At 61.0% G+C, this 17,260-nt stretch overlaps 1 protein-coding gene across 2 annotated transcripts; it reads right to left on the bottom strand.

Moving 5' to 3' along the window:
* Nucleotides 1-44: 44 nt before the first annotated feature.
* On the bottom strand, nt 45-15,797 carry LOC117646482 (elongation of very long chain fatty acids protein AAEL008004-like). 2 transcript variants are annotated; one of them, XM_034387451.1, is made up of 6 exons: nt 15,616-15,797; nt 4,607-4,681; nt 2,675-2,865; nt 1,960-2,040; nt 1,808-1,864; nt 45-1,701 (listed from the first exon to the last, which is right to left on the bottom strand). In XM_034387451.1, exons 2-6 carry the CDS (start codon nt 4,665-4,667, stop codon nt 1,159-1,161), a joined length of 933 nt encoding a protein of 310 aa, XP_034243342.1. In that variant the 5' UTR covers nt 4,668-4,681; nt 15,616-15,797; the 3' UTR covers nt 45-1,158. The 2 variants fall into 2 exon arrangements, with proteins under 2 accessions (XP_034243342.1, XP_034243341.1); XM_034387450.1 differs by lacking the exon at nt 15,616-15,797 and adding an exon at nt 11,216-11,496.
* Between the last annotated feature and the right edge of the window lie 1,463 nt (nt 15,798-17,260).

Genomic DNA, 17,260 nt, shown 5'->3' with positions numbered 1-17,260 from the left:
TTGTTCCCTTCAAATAAAAACCTAGAAAGTCAAAGAAACTTTCACTCAATTTCAATGAACTTTATTATTTGAAAACTTAATGCAACTCTTAGCATTTAACATGACAAGAAAATATGCAGCAATCAAAATACCAGCTGCTACTCTAAATAATGGCATTACTCATGTGCTTTGTTCACAAGAGATGAGCAAACAGAAATATTTGGTTTTGGCTAAATAGAAGCCATTTGTACGTAAAATTGTATTTACACATTTATAACTAATGGGTCGAAGCTCAGCTCAGCTCAGCCCTACGACATCAAGAAATTTACTACCCATAATACGCTTGGCTGCGGTCGGCAAACGAGCCGCCGATTCCGAGGGATCGTTTTGACGCTCTGTCTCTCTCGCACGCATGGTGAGTCCCCGAGGGACCCGAGGGATGCGAGCGAGACTGAGCGGCGAAACGCTCCTTCGGAATCAGGCAGCCGCAGGCAGCAGCCCCGCCGGGCTGGAGGGAGCTCGCTTCTGGACCTGCATCTTGACGGCAACGCAAAACCCCATACTCGCATTGACCATTCACTCACTCACACATACACGTGCGCGCACACACACACACACACAGTCGCAGGCAGCAGCCCCGCCGGGCTGGAGGGAGCTCGCTTCTGGACCTGCATCTTGACGGCAACGCAAAACCCCATACTCGCATTGACCATTCACTCACTCACACATACACACACACACAGTATCACAATCACAACATCCCAGGTACCGAGAGTTTCCGGGCCCGCCTGCGCTGCGCCTTCCTGAGACCGCCCCGTTTGGCGGAGCCGCGAACGGGAGGGAAGGCCCGGCAGGCCCGGCGAGCGAGAAACAGCTGCGGTGCGGAATGGCGCCAGGCGGAGCGGCGGAGCGGCGTGTCGGTCCAAACCGAATGGAACGGCAAAAGTCATTCTGGCGGGAAACCGGCCGATCGACACGCTGCACTTGTATACTGAGATGCACCGCGCTGCACATCGCGTCCGCGCCTATGGCCGCCCCGACAGCGCGTCTGCCAGTGTGCCAGTGTGCCACCGGGCGAAGAGGCAGGAGGGCCTTGGCCTGCCTTGACCCGTACTGCGCGAGTCCAAGTCCTTGTGCAGGCTGCAGGCATGCTGCAGGCATGCTGCAGGCGCAGTCCGCTCAGTGGGCCTTGACCTTGCCGTTGACAGGGACCACGGGGGCCTCGTTGTTGTGGTCCTTGGAGTCGGCCTCGTTGTTGTTCTGCAGGGCGGCTTGCCGCTGTTTGTCCGCCCTGTCCGCCTTGCCGCCGCCGAGCTTCCTCAGCTTGGGCCCCACCACGTACGTGTGGTAGAAGAAGTTGCCGAACATTTGCATGAACAGGATGGCGTTGAGCGCGAGCAGGAAGGCGATGCCCTTGGGGTAGTTGCACTGCCGGAACAGCACCTGCGCCGAGTGGAAGAAGACGATGACGAACTGCACCAGCTGGATGACCGTCACGTACGACTTCCAGCCCAGGTACTTCTGGTACTGCGGGCCCATGGCCGCCACCATGTAGTAGAAGTACATGATGACGTGCACCAGGCAGTTGATGACGCCCAGCAGCGTGCCGTGGCCGCCGGGCAGGAACTTGACGCCGATCCACGAGCACACCGGCATCATCGTGTGGTGGTACATGTGCAGGAACGAGAGCTGGTTGTTCTTCTTGCGCAGGACGAAGAAGACCTGCCGCACAGAAAGGAAAACACGTTGAAATCGACATTTCGATTCGTCATGAGTGGGTCAAATGTTGAAGCCCGCTGCGCGCTGCACGGAGGCTAGGCTCACTTACGGTGTCAAGCAGCTCGACGATCTTGAACATGAAGTACCACCACACGGCACCCGCCATCTGAGCAAACGACAGCACAATTGTTAGATGAGGTATCTCGACGAGACACTGAATGGGAACGCTGAACGCGTAGCCGCTGCCGTGCAAAAACTCACTCTCATCGCCTTGGGGTCGTTGGAGTAGTCCACGGGCTGGCAAGTGTAGCTGTAGTCCCGCAGCCAGCCGGCGTCCAGGCCCTGCGAGGCGAGAGGCAGAGCATGAGCGAGGCATGAGCAGAGCGAGGGGCAATTGAGTGAGAGGCGGTACTTAGAGGGTTGCAGCAAGCAGCCACCGGCAGCCACCGGCAGCCACACCAATCCGGCCAGTACTTATCGGGCCTTTACTGCGCCAGCACACTCTCCGAGTGGGAGGCCTCCCTGTCTCTCTCGCAACCACGGGGCGTCCCGTAAGGGCGCGAGAGAGACAGGCCGACGAAAGCACAGTTCGGAGTGACTCCCCAGGCGTGGCCGCGGCTCTGGGCCGCACGGCGCGCACCGCCACACGTGTTGCGAGCGCAGCGAACGCACCGCACGCTTGTGGCCGTGGCGGCGTGGCGGCCGTGGCCACCTCAAGCTAGGAGTCGTTTCGTCGCCCTGCCTCTGCCGCACTCATAAGGCCTCTCGTACTCCCGCAGAGGAGCGAGAGAGACAGGGCGAGGTTCGCTCGGCTGGATAGGCATCTCTGCCTTGCCCGGGGCCACACTGGCGGAGGCTCGATTCGATACCGACCGCGATAATAGAGCGAAATAAATGGGCGGCGGCCGGGCAAAACAGCGAAACGAAACCAGCGCAGCCACCCGAGTTACTGCTTTGTGATGCCACGATTCCTCACCTCCCAGAACAGCCACGCGCTGCCCACCATCTGCAGGAAGTTGTAGATGATGAGGACGTTGGTGAGCTTGAAGGGCTCCCGCTTGGCCATGATCCTGGGCCCCGCCTTGGTGCACACCCACAGGTACGTGAGCAGGATGGCGACGAGCGGCCACGGCGACGACATGAGCAGCCACTGGTTGGTGCGAGGGTCTGCGGGGAAGGCAACGCAAGTTCTCTTTCAAACAGCCCATCCACCGTACCGCGCACCGCGCACCGCGCGCCGCGTCAAGTGAAGGCAAGGCCCCTGACCGGCCGAACCGCGGCCGGAGCGGAGCCTAGCCGCATAAAGTCTTCCCCAGGACGAATCATCCGGGGGAGACTTCATCCCGGGACGAATGCTCCCCCTACCATGGCACCAGAAGGGGGAGTATTTGGCCCGGCAATGGCCAATAGACACCTCTAGCGAGGCCTGAAGTGAAGAACAAGAAGAAGAACATAAGTCGAAAACAGTTGCCAAATTACGCTCATTTCTTGATGACGAATGTTTATTCTCAATCCAAAAATTCAAGGAAGCTTGATTTTGTAATATAATTTGATTTAAACCTGCCAAAACCCCCGAAAAAAGCCGATTTCTTGATCTGTTTCCGGTCTATGTTCTTCTTCTTGTTCTTCACTTCAGGCCTCGCTAGAGGTGTCTATTGGCCCGGGGGAAGTGTTTATCCAGAAATAAATGCCCCCCCCCTAAAATGTCCGGAATCCAGCCTTTTGGCGGCTCTGTCTGTTTTACTGTCAATAAGAGTTGCGCAGACTGCAAAAGGGGAGGGGAGACTTCACCCCGGGATAAACACTTCCCCTCAGGACGGCTCTGCAACACAGGGGGAGCATTCGTCCCGGGATGAACGGTCCCCCGCAGGGCTGCTGTGGGAAAGCGTGCATCCCAGGCCAAATTTTGGCATTCGAAAAGGAGCGCCACTGCAGTGGCAAGCAAACTCTACCAATGGAATTGAACTGTTTCTTCTACCTTCTACTATGAAATTGCTGAAACCTGCTTCCATTTGAAAAAGTTGCGCACGAGTGGGCTTGAGTGTACAGTGTCGCGCTGCTACGAACATTAGGCGCGCGCACCGAAGTGCCCCATCTTCAAAATGAAGAAGCGATTTCATTCAATTTAGCAGTTTTTTTTTCAATGGCGCCTGGCGCACTTGATCCTGCTCTCGTAGAAAGTCGCAAAGTGCCCCATTATCTACAAGAAACGCCTGGGCTGCATGCTTCAACTGTGTTGCACAGCACAACAGTCTTGCGGGGGACCGTTTATCCCGGGATGAATGATGCCCCTGTGTTGCAGAGCCGTCCCGGGGCGGGGGAGAATCCCGGGATGAAGTCTCCCCTCCCCTTGAACAGTGGACAGTGTATTCGCAGTACGTCAGCCCATTATTTGCAGCCTGCGCAACTCATATTGGTATATTGGTAGAAAAACAGACACTTGAGCCGCCAAAAGGCCATAGAGACCAGATTCCAGACATCTTTTTTTTTTTTTTTTTGGGGGGGGGGGGGGGGGCATTTATCCCAGGATAAACACTTCCGCCGGACCGGCTGGGGCCTCTCGGGGGCATGTGTCTGGCCCGAAATGGCATACGATCATGTGTGGTCTAGCCCTTAATGGCAATGGCAATGGGGCCCCACGAGGGCAGGCAACCCGTCGAGCAGCGCAGCAGGCGGGGACGTATCCCCGGCGTCGCAGGCGCTCCCCGCCGCCACACTGGCAGCGTCGAGCGTCCTGACCAGGTCTCTTGGCAAAGCGTGGCAAAGTCAAAGTCATACAGCCATCTGGAGCGGGCGTGCCGCGGCGTGCGCTCGTAGGGGTCGCCCTTCCTGCTTCACTTTCCAAAAAGCTTCGCCAACATAGGCTGGGCAGGACTTGTTGGCGTCTCCGCGCGTTTAAAGTACTCACCGCCATTCTCGGCCATGAACCTCTGGAAGCCGTCCACAACGTTGCTGACTACGCTGGTCATCGTGGGACGATTTTCTGCAACAAACACGCAAGGAGCTCTCGTTAGCAACGCCATCGTCAACTAGTGTGCAGGTCGCTTGAAACTGCGCTTGAAGCAAGAAGTCCTTAAGAAATGGGAGGAGATGAACCTTGACCCTTCGGTTCCCCCCCCCCCCCCCCAGGTGGCTGTAACACCTGCTCACCTACGTTTTACGGGTTTGACAAGGGTGGCTTGAGGTACCGGTACCGGTCCGACAGTGTCGTCCACTATGTCATGTGGCAATGCCTGGCAGTGCCTGGCTGCGGCAGCTGCGACGGGCCCAGCGCGACGCGTCGCAACAAGCCTTGTTCGTCTTCGGAAACATTCGCAACGCGTAGCAGCGTGGCGGCGCGGGGAGATGCAGCCTCCCCTCCCCTCCCCTCCCCCCTCCCCCAACCGCACCCAAACACCGCGAGCAGCGAGGGCAGCGCGCGGCGCGGCGAGGCCTTCCGAAACGTCACCGCAGATTATGTGGAGTACCCATTGCGACATTGCGACACCGGGGGGGCTGGACCTGTGGGGGACGCGGACGCAGCGTTCTGCGCTTAGCTGCGCTCGGCCGGCCGGGCTGCTGGCCTGGCCGTCTCTCTCGCACCTCCACGGAACGCCCCATGAGTGCGAGGGAGGCAGGGCGACGAGCACGACTCTCGGAATGAGTCAGCTGGCGTGCTGGAGACAAGATCGCTCCTCAGCCGGATGCCGTTGTTTCTCTCCAGAAGACGTCTCTGCCTTTTTTTCGGCCGCCCTTTGCTCAAGAGCCGAAGCAAGCGCGGCTAGCGGCCGGCAAAAAGCGGCAAGCGGCGCCGCTAGAGCGCGCTGGAGCACAGTGGGCCAGAAGCCGGTGGAGGCGGCCAAAACTCTAGACGCGTTTTGAGCTCCAGAGTCGCTGAACAGGCCTCGAACCGAACGTGTGACCCCACCAATGGATTCCTCGTTCTGAGAGCAATCCATTGGTGGGGTCACACGTTCGGTTCGAGTCCCATTTAGCGACTCTGGAGCTAAAAACGCGTCTAGAGTTTTGGCTGCCTCCACCGGTCTCTGGCCCACTGTGGGCTGGAACGGGCCGCGCCACTCTAGGGAAAACGAAAGAGTAATCATCCGCGGTCTCAAAACGAAACGGTGGCAGGCAGGCAACAACCGGGCGGACCTTCTGTTTTGGTGTCTATTGTCTATTTCGGGGCCGAAATGGCGGCATCGCGGCGGTCTGACGCAGTGACGTCTCTAGCCGTGGCGCCGTGCCGCGGTTTCTGTCTCCGACGCGTCGCGACGTGGAAGGGAAGGACACACGGCGGAGGATAGGAGCAGCCCGCTGACAATGAGAACGCGACGCACGCCGCCTTCGCCTCAAGGCGCCTCCGGCTCCGGCATGGCTCGCGGCTCGCGGCTCGAGGCACGCATGTTTCGGTTTCACGCGTTTTATTGTCACCGCCTTGCCTTCGCCTTGTTCCTCGTTCCCTGCTTGGTGTGCTTCGTGTCGCCGGTCGCGTGGCGGCGGAGCGCGGAGCGCGGAGCGCAGTGCGCGGCCGAACCTTGACCGTCCCGTCAACCGTCCGCCGTCCGCCGGCCGTCCTGTCCTTTCGGCACCACGGTGATAATGCCCCGCGCCGCGCCGCACCGCGTCGCCGCCGTGCCGCCGTGCCGCTCTCACCGACGGCGGCCACTGCGGTTCCGAAAGTGCCCCGTCGCTGTCTTTCTAGCACTGCGGCACTGGCACGCCCCGCGAGTGCGACACAGACAGAGAGACTCTTCGGAAACGGCGGCCTGGCGCTCTCCAGACGCTGCTGAGGAGGACGCCGCCGAGGAAGCGGTCATAGGCCGCCCCGCAAACTCGTCTGTCTCCGAGGGGTGACCCACTGTAAAATTTTGTGGACAATGATTGTGTGAATGTGCAAGAATGTGCAAGATTTCTTGCTTTTTTTGCCACACATGTTGCCTACTTACAGGCGTTTTTGCCACCTGAATGTGGAATGTGGTCAAATTTTGTACAACGAATGTGGGAAGCTGTTCCCCCCTCGTCTGTCTCTGTCTCTACACTCATGGGGCGTTGCGAAGCGGCGCGCGCGAGAGAGACGGAGCGATATGGTGGCTGGCCGGCCCCGGCTGTCCAAATCTCCGCAGAAAGTGGTTGCGTCCGCTCCGACGGCTCCGCATTCCCACACCCTGTCGCCCGGCCGGCCTGAGCTGCCTGAGCCAGCCGCCCCATCGCATCGCCCCTCGCCCCGCCGTGGCTTCACCGCACGCGACCTCACGTGTCGCCGTGTCGCTGTCGCGTCGCTTGGCTGTCGCGCTGTCGCGCTGTCGCGGCCGGCCGCTTGCGCTGCCGCACTGCACTGCCTGCACTACTGCACTGCCTGCACGCCGAGATGTGTTTATCCTGCGCGGTGTCCGCCTCCCGCCAGCAGGATGCTTCCGACTCCGAACAGGGTTCCGTCGCTCTATCTCTCTCGCCCTCTCGGGGCATTCCACAGTGGCGTGCGAAGGAGAGAGAGAGAGAGACGGAGTGACGAAGCCCCGTTCGGAATCAGCCTGCCGCCGCACTGCGGGCCTAGGAGACCAGTAGTTTAGGAGGAAGTGAAGTCGGGACACGTTTCGAGCCCCATTTTCCTCAACACGGTCTAGAATCAAACACACGATGGCACATATGGATTGCCCTTCGAAAGGGGAACGCAATGTCCTCATGAGTTCTTTTCAAGGATGGAGCTGGAAACCAGCGGCGGTTTCAGGCGGTGGTGCACGGAATGAGCCCCAGTCGCGACCCTCCTGAACGTCCTGAACCCGGGAAACCAAAAACCATATCCCTGGGCTCCATATGCTCCGAATGTGCTCAGGTGTCCCGGTTGCGACCTGGTCCTAGCGTCCTGGCCCACTGCACGCCGCGCCGCGCCACGCCACGCCGCGCCACGGCTCGTGCCGCGGATTCGCGATTCAATGAGGCGCGACCTTTCGGTCTTTCGGCCCGCGGACGCGCCAAACTAACCTCACCTAACCTCACCTAACCTACGCTAACCTCGTCGCGCCGACACGGTGGCCACACGCTGCCCACACCGCAACCGGTACGACCCGTACGACGAGGTGAAATGGCGGCGCGAGCCTGGCGCCTGCCCCTAGCCCATTTGCATAAATCGGGAGAAAAATCGGCAGTCATCTTGTTGTTGTTGTTGTTGTTGTTGTTGTTGTTGTTTTGCAGAGTGGTGGAAAGTTTGCACTACTGCGATACGACACCGAGGACGGGCGGCGGGCAATGAATGGGAATGAATGACGCGCGCCGCCCATCCCGTCTGCCCCGGTCTGCTCGCTAGGAGCCGCTAGGACCCTGTTTTGGAAACTTCCGAGTCCCGATGGTCCGGGCTCCGACTGCGCGGAAATATACCCCTGGTCAACGCTCCTTGAAAAGTAAAAAGCGAACGTCTTGAATGGATGGGACACTGTCCCCCATGGTGGCCCAAGGTGGCCCAAGGTCCCCCAAGGTGCGAGGAGCAGGCCGGGCAGGGCGGGCTGCATGGCTCCAGTTGCACTGCCCGGCGCGGCACGCTGCTTGCGTTATGTTTGCGGAGCCCCAGGAGCCGCGGACTTGCGCACACAAACAGACCAACAGGCCAACAGGCGCCTGGAGGAGCTGGAGGAGCTGGAGGCGCTGGAGGCGGCTGGAGGCGACTGGAGGCGACTGGAGGGGGAAGGCCCTATCGTCCCAGACCTAGATCACTGCACTCTCTCTGTCTCTCTGTCCCCCTCCTTGGGCCGTATGATTTCCCTTGATTCCTCGTCCTCGGCTCTCGCCGCCTCCAATAGCGTCCTTAATATTTCCTTTTCCTTTCCGTTTCCTCCGTCTTCTTTCGGCGCGGTGATTCGCGTTACGCGCAACTGCCCCGCCTAAACGCAGCTAAACACAGCCCTGCCGCCACGCCGCCATGCCCGTCGGCCCGGCGGGACGGACACGGCCAGGCCGGCATATCCGCCTGCCTGCAAGATAGGCCCGCCGGCCCGCCGCAGAGGCCACTACGTCGCCGCGGTCGCCACCGCAGTCTCGGTGGTCTTGATGACAGCACGGCACGGCGGGGCGGTGGGCCGGTAGGCGCCGCGTCGGTGGAAGCCCCCCGGAGCGAGCTGGAGCCTTCGAATCCGAACCCCCTTCCACGTCCCGCCCTCCCCCTCCGCCAGACACGAGCCACGCAGAGCCATGCAGTGGGTTAGTTAGTGCATCCATAACACGATCGCGCGCGCGTCATAATCGCGCTGACGAGTTTGTGACGACGGCGACGCCGTGCGCCCCCAAACCAAGACATTCGATCACGCGTCGACGCGAGTGTCATCACTCGTTGAACCGGCCGGGCCCCGGAGGGCACTTTTCGAGCTTTCCTCATTCATTTTTAACGGTGCACTGGACAAACTGACAACACGTATGGAAAATTTGGCAGTGGACTACGTGACTGCCTACTGTACGCATTCGCGCGCTCTGAGAGGGAAAGGGGTCCGCCAATCCGGCGACAACGCCGGATTCCGCAAAACCGGACGACGGGATTCGAATATGGGCCAGCCCGGGCTGGGCCGGGACGGGCCGGGCCACCGGGCACTTGACTCACCTCCCGTTAATCTATGAGACTTTTTCACACACACCACGCGGAGCCGCACGGTGTCGACAAGTCACTCCCCTGCGAGAAAGCGCGCGCACCGCGCTAAGCATTCACTTTCAAATCCAGCGGAATATGCATAATGGTCAGTGTAATTGTAGGTTGAGAAAAAAAAGGCGCCATTTGCGTAACGTGCGCCGTGCCGGGCGTTGCAGGCTGCAAGCGGGCTCACTTCGTCGCGCTGTCTCTCTCGCACTCCTTATAGGGTGAGTGCAAGAGAGGCAGACAGACTGCACTGGTTGTCGGAATCACAGGCCAAAGGCAGCCCAAGGCAGACCGTTTCGCCCTTTCGCTCCCAGACGACCGCGCACCGCGCCGCCAAACACCTGCATGAGTACTCTGGCGTCCCCGCTGCAATATTTGTGCATGACGCGGTTGCGCGCGTGTTGGTGCGTGAGTGTTTATGTGCGTGTGACTGTGTCACAGGCGGAGCAGGCGGGAGCGAGAGAGGAGTGGGAAGGAGCAGACAAGTCCCAAGGTCCAAGGTCAGGCTGAGGCCGCGCTGCGGTATTGGAGGGCTTGGGTGGCTGGATGCGGCAACTCTTTTCGCGAATATCCCTTCTTCCCCTCCTCCCTCTGGCAACCCGCAAACTGCGTCGGCACGGACGGACGCACAGTGGGCCAGAAGACCGGTGGAGCGGCCAAAACTCTAGACGCGTTTTGAGCTCTAGAGTCTCTAAATGGGCCTCGAACCGAACGTGTGACCCCACCAATGGATTGCTCTCCGAACGAGGAATCCATTGGTGGGGTCACACGTTCGATTCGAGTCCCATTTAGCGACTCTGGAGCTCAAAACGCGTCTGGAGTTTTGGACGCTCCACCGGTCTTCTGGCCCACTGTGGGACGGGACGGCGCGGTGTTCCGAAAGGTTACCTGGGGCTCCCGTGCGTGCAGTGCACTGCAGTGCAGGGAGAGGATCTCGATGGCCATGGCCACGCCGGCCACACGGCCACGCCGGCCGCGCGCCGCACGGGTTTCGTTGACCCCTCGCCGCTTCAACTGCGGACCTCTGCCGCAGTTTGCCAAAGCGTTCCGACAACCTCAACCTCAGTTTTGCTAAACGCGAGAAAGAGAAATGACTATTTTGATCCCTTGATTACTACCCGCGGATGAATTAGCACCGGCTTCTATCAACCAATCAGAGCCATTCCGAACGGCTCTGTCCCTCTCGCACCCCGACGGCACCTCCCCGTGAGTGCGAGGGAGACAGAGCGAAAAAAGCATCGCGAGGGGAAAGAGAATGTAATTAATCGGGCAGACCGGCGGGCAGTGGTAGGAGTGGCTATGCCGTGCAGCGGCCAGCGAGGGCGAGCGGTTGCGAACCCGCGAGAAGAGCTGACACCGCCCTGGCTTAGCATTGCCTTTCGCACACGCACACACGCGCACACGCACACGCACACACACACACACACACACACACACACACACACACACACACACACACACACACACACACAGCAAGCAGCGGCCGATTAATAGCGCGGCCCCTGACCGCTGGACGACCGCTGCCCAAAAAGTTACAGTTAGCGGCTGTTGGTTGATTGATGGTTGGACTAGGAACTAGTTTAGCAGAATGGCCCAGTGCGAGGCGTGGACTGTGAGGCGCGGCGCCGCGGTTCGTCCAGAGGCGGGCCGCCCGGCCTTTATTTTCTCCAGTCGGGATCCTCTCACTCCGTTTAGTCCACGCGCCACCTAACCGAACCGACTCAAACGCCGACTCGACACAGCTTCAACTCCCTTTGCGCTCCGAGGTCAAGTCAAGCGTTCGCACGCAGCTTCAACTCGAGCAATCCCTGCCAAGTTTTTCGTGAGGGAAGTGCAGGTGCATGCGAAATGTTGCCAGTGCGGTCATGCGCTTATTCACCGGGCCAGTCATTGCCCAGGATGTACGCAGAAACTCACCGATACTTCGTTGCAGGGAATGCTAGTGTAGGCGCCGGTCAGGCCGCGGTGCAAAATCCAATCCGACGGAGTCCCTGCGACTCTGGGACGTAGCGGCCCCGGACGGTACGCAGTACGCCCCTGGCGGCGCCACAGCCACCCGCTGCCACAGACACACTGACACGCACACGCGGGGACGCGCGCACACACGCGCAGGCTGGCGCAGGCTGGCGCAGCCGGGACACCAGGGGCGGTCCACGAGGTGCACGAGGCACGAGGAGCCCGACCGGTGCACGGGGATGTGGAGGAGCGACTGAAGACTGAACCGAAGCGCCGACTTTGGCACTGCGTGGCTGCGTGGCGGGAGGCGGGAGGGGGAGGGGGCCTGCCCGGCCTGCCCTGCCCGGCGCGGGCCCCACGGAGAGGGCTGGTCGCAGCGCGGGGCGGGGCGGGGCGGGGCGGGGCGGCAGGTGGCGGAGAGGGACGGGCCGAGGGTCTTCATGGAGCTCGTTGTTCGCTACAGCGAAGCGACTTCCTCGGCGAGGAGGTGCGGTAACCCATTACGCCGCTAATCAGCAAGATGCCCCCCTCGGCGGAACCCCCCTGCCGACGTCCTGCGCCACGCCCCGCCGCGCCCCGCCCCTCCGCGAGGTCACTGGACCCCAAGGGCGCGGCGGGGCGGGGCGTGGTCAGGAGCGGAGCCTGCCGGCAGCCCGCCGCCCTTGTCCGGCGCCGTGCCCCGCCGCTGTGGGATGGCGGCAGGCTCGGACTGGCTAGGGCAGACAGGCAGAAAAATCTGCCGGGGCTTTCGGGTTTGTGATCAGTAACGTCATAAATTTGGTCAAAAAGTGATTGAATCTCCGAAAGTAGCCGTTTTCGCTGAATTTGAGCGGCCACTGCGTCCGATCTAGTTGCGGCCAACGGCCTCCCTCGACGCCCTATTCTTAAGACCCTACTCTTTCATGCCCTGTATCGGAAAGACGTTGACCACAACGATTTTGCCTTTGACCGCAACGATTTTGGGACCAAAGTTGGTCAAAAAGTGGTCGAAACTCGGAAATTTGCTGATTTTGCTGACTTTGGGCGGCCACTGTGTCCAATCTAGTTGCCGTAAAAGGCCTCCCTTGACGTCCTAGTATTCCTTACACCCTACTCTTTCATGCCCTGTATCGGCAAGACGTTGACCACAACGACTTTGCCTTTGACCGCAACGATTTTGGGACCAAAGTTGGTCAAAAAGTGGTCGAATCTCGGAAATTTGCTGATTTTGCTGACTTTGGGCGGCCACTGTGTCCAATCTAGTTGTCGTAAAAGGCCTCCCTCGACGCCCTAGAATTCTTAAGACCCTACTCTTTCATGTCCTGTACGGGAAGGCTATTGACCGCAACTAGTTTGGGAGCGGTAGCCTCACAAAGTTGGTCATGAAGGTTAAAAACAATGATGATCGGGGGCCTTTTGCGGTCTTATCTGCCAGGGCCTTTTGGGGGCCAGTCCGATCCTGGATGGCGGTGGGCTTGGCGGTGGGCTTGGCGGTGGGCTTGGCGGTGGGCTTGGCGGTGGGCTCGGCGGTGGGCTTGGCGGTGGGCTTGGCGGTGGGCTTGGCGGTGGGCTCGGCGGTGGGCTGGGAGAGTCTTCCCTTTTCGCGACCGCGGATGGGCGACTGCGCGTCACTCGCCAAGTATTTCCCCAATGCCGGAACGCGTGGGTCTAGGTCGGGGTCTGGGTCGGGGTCTGGGTCTGGGTCTGGGTCGGGGTCTGGGTCTGGGTCGGTGTGGTCCTGGGTCGGTGCGGGTCTGGGTCTTGTTGGAGCGGGCGGATCCGCGCGGAAGACAAACGCGACCCGCGACCCTCGTGTCCTTCGTTGACCGCAGTGGTTTTTTCTCACTGCAGACCGATTCCAAGAGTCGGTTTCGTCGTTCTGTCTCACTCGCACTCGGGTCGGGCGTTCCGCATTGGCGCGAGAGAGACAGAGCTACGTGAATCATAGTCCCCTAAGGTAGTCACCGAGTCCGTCCAAGTCGAGAACACGTGGAGACAGCTCTGGCAGGAATATGACACGTTAAATTTGATTTAAAAAAATTTGGTCGGAATGGCCCCCGGACGGCCTGCCGGCAGATAATAAAAACAATCATGTCCGTCCGAGTCATGCACATGCGCACGCACACACACACACACACACACACACACACACACACACACACAAAAGAGCTACCCGCTCGTGGGGCTCCTTTCACCGGCTAGACGTCGCAGGCCGTACACGAGTTGGGCACGCAGTGATGATTGGTGGGCACTTACTTCACTTACCTGCGCACTGCGCCGCGCAGCCAGACAGCCGTTCGGTGTGCCTTTCGGCCGGAGCCATCGAGGACCGTTTGCTCTCGCATTGTTTCGAAACACCGCGCGCGCGCGTGTGTATGTGTGTGTGTGTATGTATGTATGTGTGCTTGCTTGCCTGCATGCGTGCAGTGTGTGTTCCAAGGTGCCACAGTCACGGTCTCACCGAGTCGAAAAGTGCAGCGTTTTGGGCCCGGCCCGGCCCTGCCCGTGAACGCGAGGCGTGGTGGCGGTGGCGGTCGCGCTGACCGTGACTAGCCTTTCGCCATCCCCGAAACAATTACCGTCACCGAGAAGAGGCCTGCTGCCGCTGCTGCCGCCTGCCGAGGTTCGATCGAGAAGCCTTCGGCAGCCTTCAGGCCAAGTCCGCCGCTGACGTCACACGCCGCCGCAGGGCGACGCGTCGGGACATTGTCGGGACGCGGAGGCGACCGCAGAGTGTCACTGAGCCAGGCCGCCAGGCCGCGTGCCTCAAGCCTGGAGCGTGGAGCCCGGAGGCGCGCTCCGAGCCTCGTCTACGGACGCGGACGCCCCGCCCAGGCCCCACCCGGGCCGGGCCCCTGCCGCGGAGCAGTGCTCGCTGGGCTGGCCAACAGTGGGCCAGAAGACCGATGGAAGCGGCCAAAACTCTTGACGCGTTTTAGGCTCCGGAGTAGCTAAATGGGACTCGTACCCAACGTGTGACCCCGCCAATGGATTCCTCGTTCGGAGAGCAGTCCATTGGTGGGGTCACACGTTCGATTCGAGTCCAATTTAGCGACTCTGGAGCTCAAAACGCGTCTAGAGTTTTGGCCGCCTCCGCCGGTCTTCTGGCCCACTGTGTGGCCGGGCCGCGGCTGGCCTGCAGGAAAGCCCCTGGAGGCTCCTCGCCGCCCGCCCCGCCGCGCACCAGAGCTCGGCGGGCTTGCCTACCCGGCCCTTCGCAGGCGGCCGGCCGACGCCGAGGGCCAGGCGACCAGGCGACCAGGCGACCAGGCGGCCAGGCGAGGCCAGGCCAGGCGGCGAGGACGAGGACGGGCCGTGGGGGCCGAGGGGACAGGCGCCGAGGCCACCTTCACCGGAAGCCAGCGCGGCGCAGAGACCCTCCACGCCACCACCGCACGTCATCATGGAGCCACCTCGAAAAAGATTGAGGGACAATGACAATGACGATGACAAGGAGGAATTTGGTGTTTTCGGCGCGCGGCGCCTCGGTGGCACGCCAGGTGGCGTGCGCGGCGTGCTCCGACTCCACGCCTCGAGTCCACGCCTTGAGTCGCCGCGCCGCCCCGGCCGCCCTGGCCGCCCTGGCCGGCCGCTTCCTTGACCGGTCTGGCCGCTGCCGGGTCCACGGCACGGCGGCCTGTCGACTCATTCCGCACAGCGTTTCATCGCTCCGTCTCTCTCGCACCTCCAGGGAATTCCCCATGTGGCCGAGAGAGGCAGGGCGATGATGTGCAGAAGGCTGGTCCACGGCGGCCCGCGCGAATTTGGGGCGCGTCGGGGCGACCAGTGTTTGGCAAGGCGGCCGGGCCGCCGCGGAGCCGCGGACCGGGAACTAGTTCGGGACGGCGCGTGTCCGACATCTGCCGAGCGACTCCGAACCATCATTTCGTCACTCTGTCTCTCTCGCACCCCTACGAGAAGGACCATGAGTGCGAGAGAGACAGAGCGACGACGCCGAGGGCGGTTTGCGGGGTTCGCCGCGGGCCGCAGCCTCCAGCGCACTCAAGTCATACAGTCTGTTAGGTTAGGGTTGGTAGGTTCGGGAAGGTTAGGTTACGCCAGACCGCCTAATGGACACTCTGCAGCGCGCAAGGCCTGCGGTAGTTCGGAGTACGGAGCCGCGCCGCGTCTTGATTTTGTTGTTGTTGTTGTTGTTGTTTTTGTCGTCTTTGTCGCCGGAGGGCCGCCGTGCCGGCCACACGCATAGCGCTCATTTGCGCCGACAAGCGCGGGAAAAAACTCGAGGCTTCGCTCTGTCACGCGGTCGCGATGCAGCCCGGACACGTCGTCGGGTACGTCGGGCACGTCGGGGACGTCGTCGGGGACGTGCACCGCGCGTCGCTGCACGTTGATTCACATTTAATCTGGCGACGGGTACTCACTGCGAGTGCGAGGTGGTCGAGGAGGGTGGACTGCAGTGGACTGCGCCGGAGGCGGAGGCTCCTTGGTGCTGCCGAGGCGGCCCGGGCGGTGGCAGTGCGACGGTACGGCACGGTACGGCACGGTGCGGCAGTTCGGCAGTACTGCGCTGCTTAGCACACGCCCGCCGGTAGGTATGCCTGTCCCAGCCCAGGCCCAGCCGCCCAGGGCGTTGATATGCGCACAAAATTAAAGGTTCTGCCGCCGCCAAGGAAGCCCACCCCGTTTTGGCCGTCCATAATGGCGCGCGGAGCACGGCGTCGATCTCGCGCGTCGATCGGATTCCCACGCACACACGCACGCATGTCGCCCATGCCGCGCATGCCGCGTCCACCGCCAAAACGTCACCCGTTACCCAATCACTTTTATTCCGGCATTTCTTTGTGAGGTTGATCGGGCTGCCGGGCCGCGGTGGCGGCAACGGCCTCGGTAGGCCTCTCTGGTTCGCTGCTTGGCCACGCGGCGGCCGATTCAGCCACTCGGCCACGACAACGTGGACGTTTCATTTTAAGTGCCAAATCGGCTGCACCACTCCACTGGCCGGCACTGCCCCTGCGGCCCTCAGCGCCCTCAGCGGCCTGCCACCCTGCGTCAGCTAGCTGCGCGGTTCCGAGGCACCGCCGCGCCGTCAGCGCTCAGGCCAGGCCGGTGAGCCGGGAGCCATGCACTGGAGGGGAACTCGCCAGCGCCGTGACCGCCACGCGCGCCGCCCTGCCCCGTCCCGCCGCGCCCGCGGAGGCGATGCCGGAGGCTTTGCGGGTCAATGTCACCCTCCCCACACCCCCAACCCCTCTCCCTCCGGCGGCTAGGCTTCACTTTTCCCGTCTCACGTTAAACCGGGGATCGGGATTGGCGATTCTGTGCCTCGCCTCGCCTCGCGGGGGTTTCGAACAGTTTCTTCCAGTGTCGGCCCGACCGGACGACGGTCGCTTCATCCGATCCGATCTGATGCACGTGCCCTGGCTGCGGCCACCCCTCGAGGGCGGCCAGCAAGATTCACGACCGTCAGAATGCATGGGTTGAAATTGCCAATATTTTTTTGCATCGAACAGTGTCAAATTATTGCTCAAATCACGTGAAAAGGACCTATGTCTTTGGTGCATTATAGAACCTTGGTATGGGCTCCCGGGCTCATATTTTCAAAATTTTTATGGAATATCCATGAAAGAAAATGGAGGCTGCGGCTCTCCGCCTGGCACAGCACAACAACTGGAGAGGCTAGGCTAGGCCACAATCATGTATGTAATTAACTCTGGGTTCTGCCAAAACCTCAAAAAAACAAACAAAACAAAAAACGATTTCTGGTACTGTATCCGGCCGATGTTCTTCCTGCTCTCCGCGCGAGGCTCTGCAAGAAGTGTCCACGTTTCACGTGTCATTTCGGGCCCGGCTCTGGGTATGAATGTTTAAGGGGTGGGGGACGCTTCCCCCCCCCTTTTCCCCTCTCCCCTTAGTCGACTCCGATCCGATCGCGACGAGGCAAATGCATGACGGTCGCGCAAATCGCCCGTGGGCCATGCATGGCGGTCGCTAAGCAATGCAGTAGGAATCGGGGAATCGGACGCCTTTCATTAGGCCCTGCTGGCTGCACCTGGCTGCGCCTGGCCT

This window comes from Thrips palmi, unplaced genomic scaffold (genome assembly GCF_012932325.1).
Source record: "Thrips palmi isolate BJ-2018 unplaced genomic scaffold, TpBJ-2018v1 HiC_scaffold_19, whole genome shotgun sequence".
In the NCBI taxonomy this organism is placed as follows: domain Eukaryota; kingdom Metazoa; phylum Arthropoda; class Insecta; order Thysanoptera; family Thripidae; genus Thrips; species Thrips palmi.
The sequence above is the reverse complement of the archived record's forward strand: the minus strand, read 5'-3'. Positions and strand labels throughout refer to the sequence as shown.

Bases quoted from the DNA above. Each gene is read 5' to 3' on its own strand.
- LOC117646482 (XM_034387451.1), bottom strand. From the start codon at position 4,667: ATGACCAGCGTAGTCAGCAACGTTGTGGACGGCTTCCAGAGGTTCATG. The intron at 2,041-2,674 runs GTGAGGAATCGT...CTCGCCTCGCAG, and splicing joins GCGCGTGGCTGTTCTGGGAG to GGCCTGGACGCCGGCTGGCT. The intron at 1,702-1,807 runs GTAAGTGAGCCT...TCTGTGCGGCAG, and splicing joins TCGTCGAGCTGCTTGACACC to GTCTTCTTCGTCCTGCGCAA.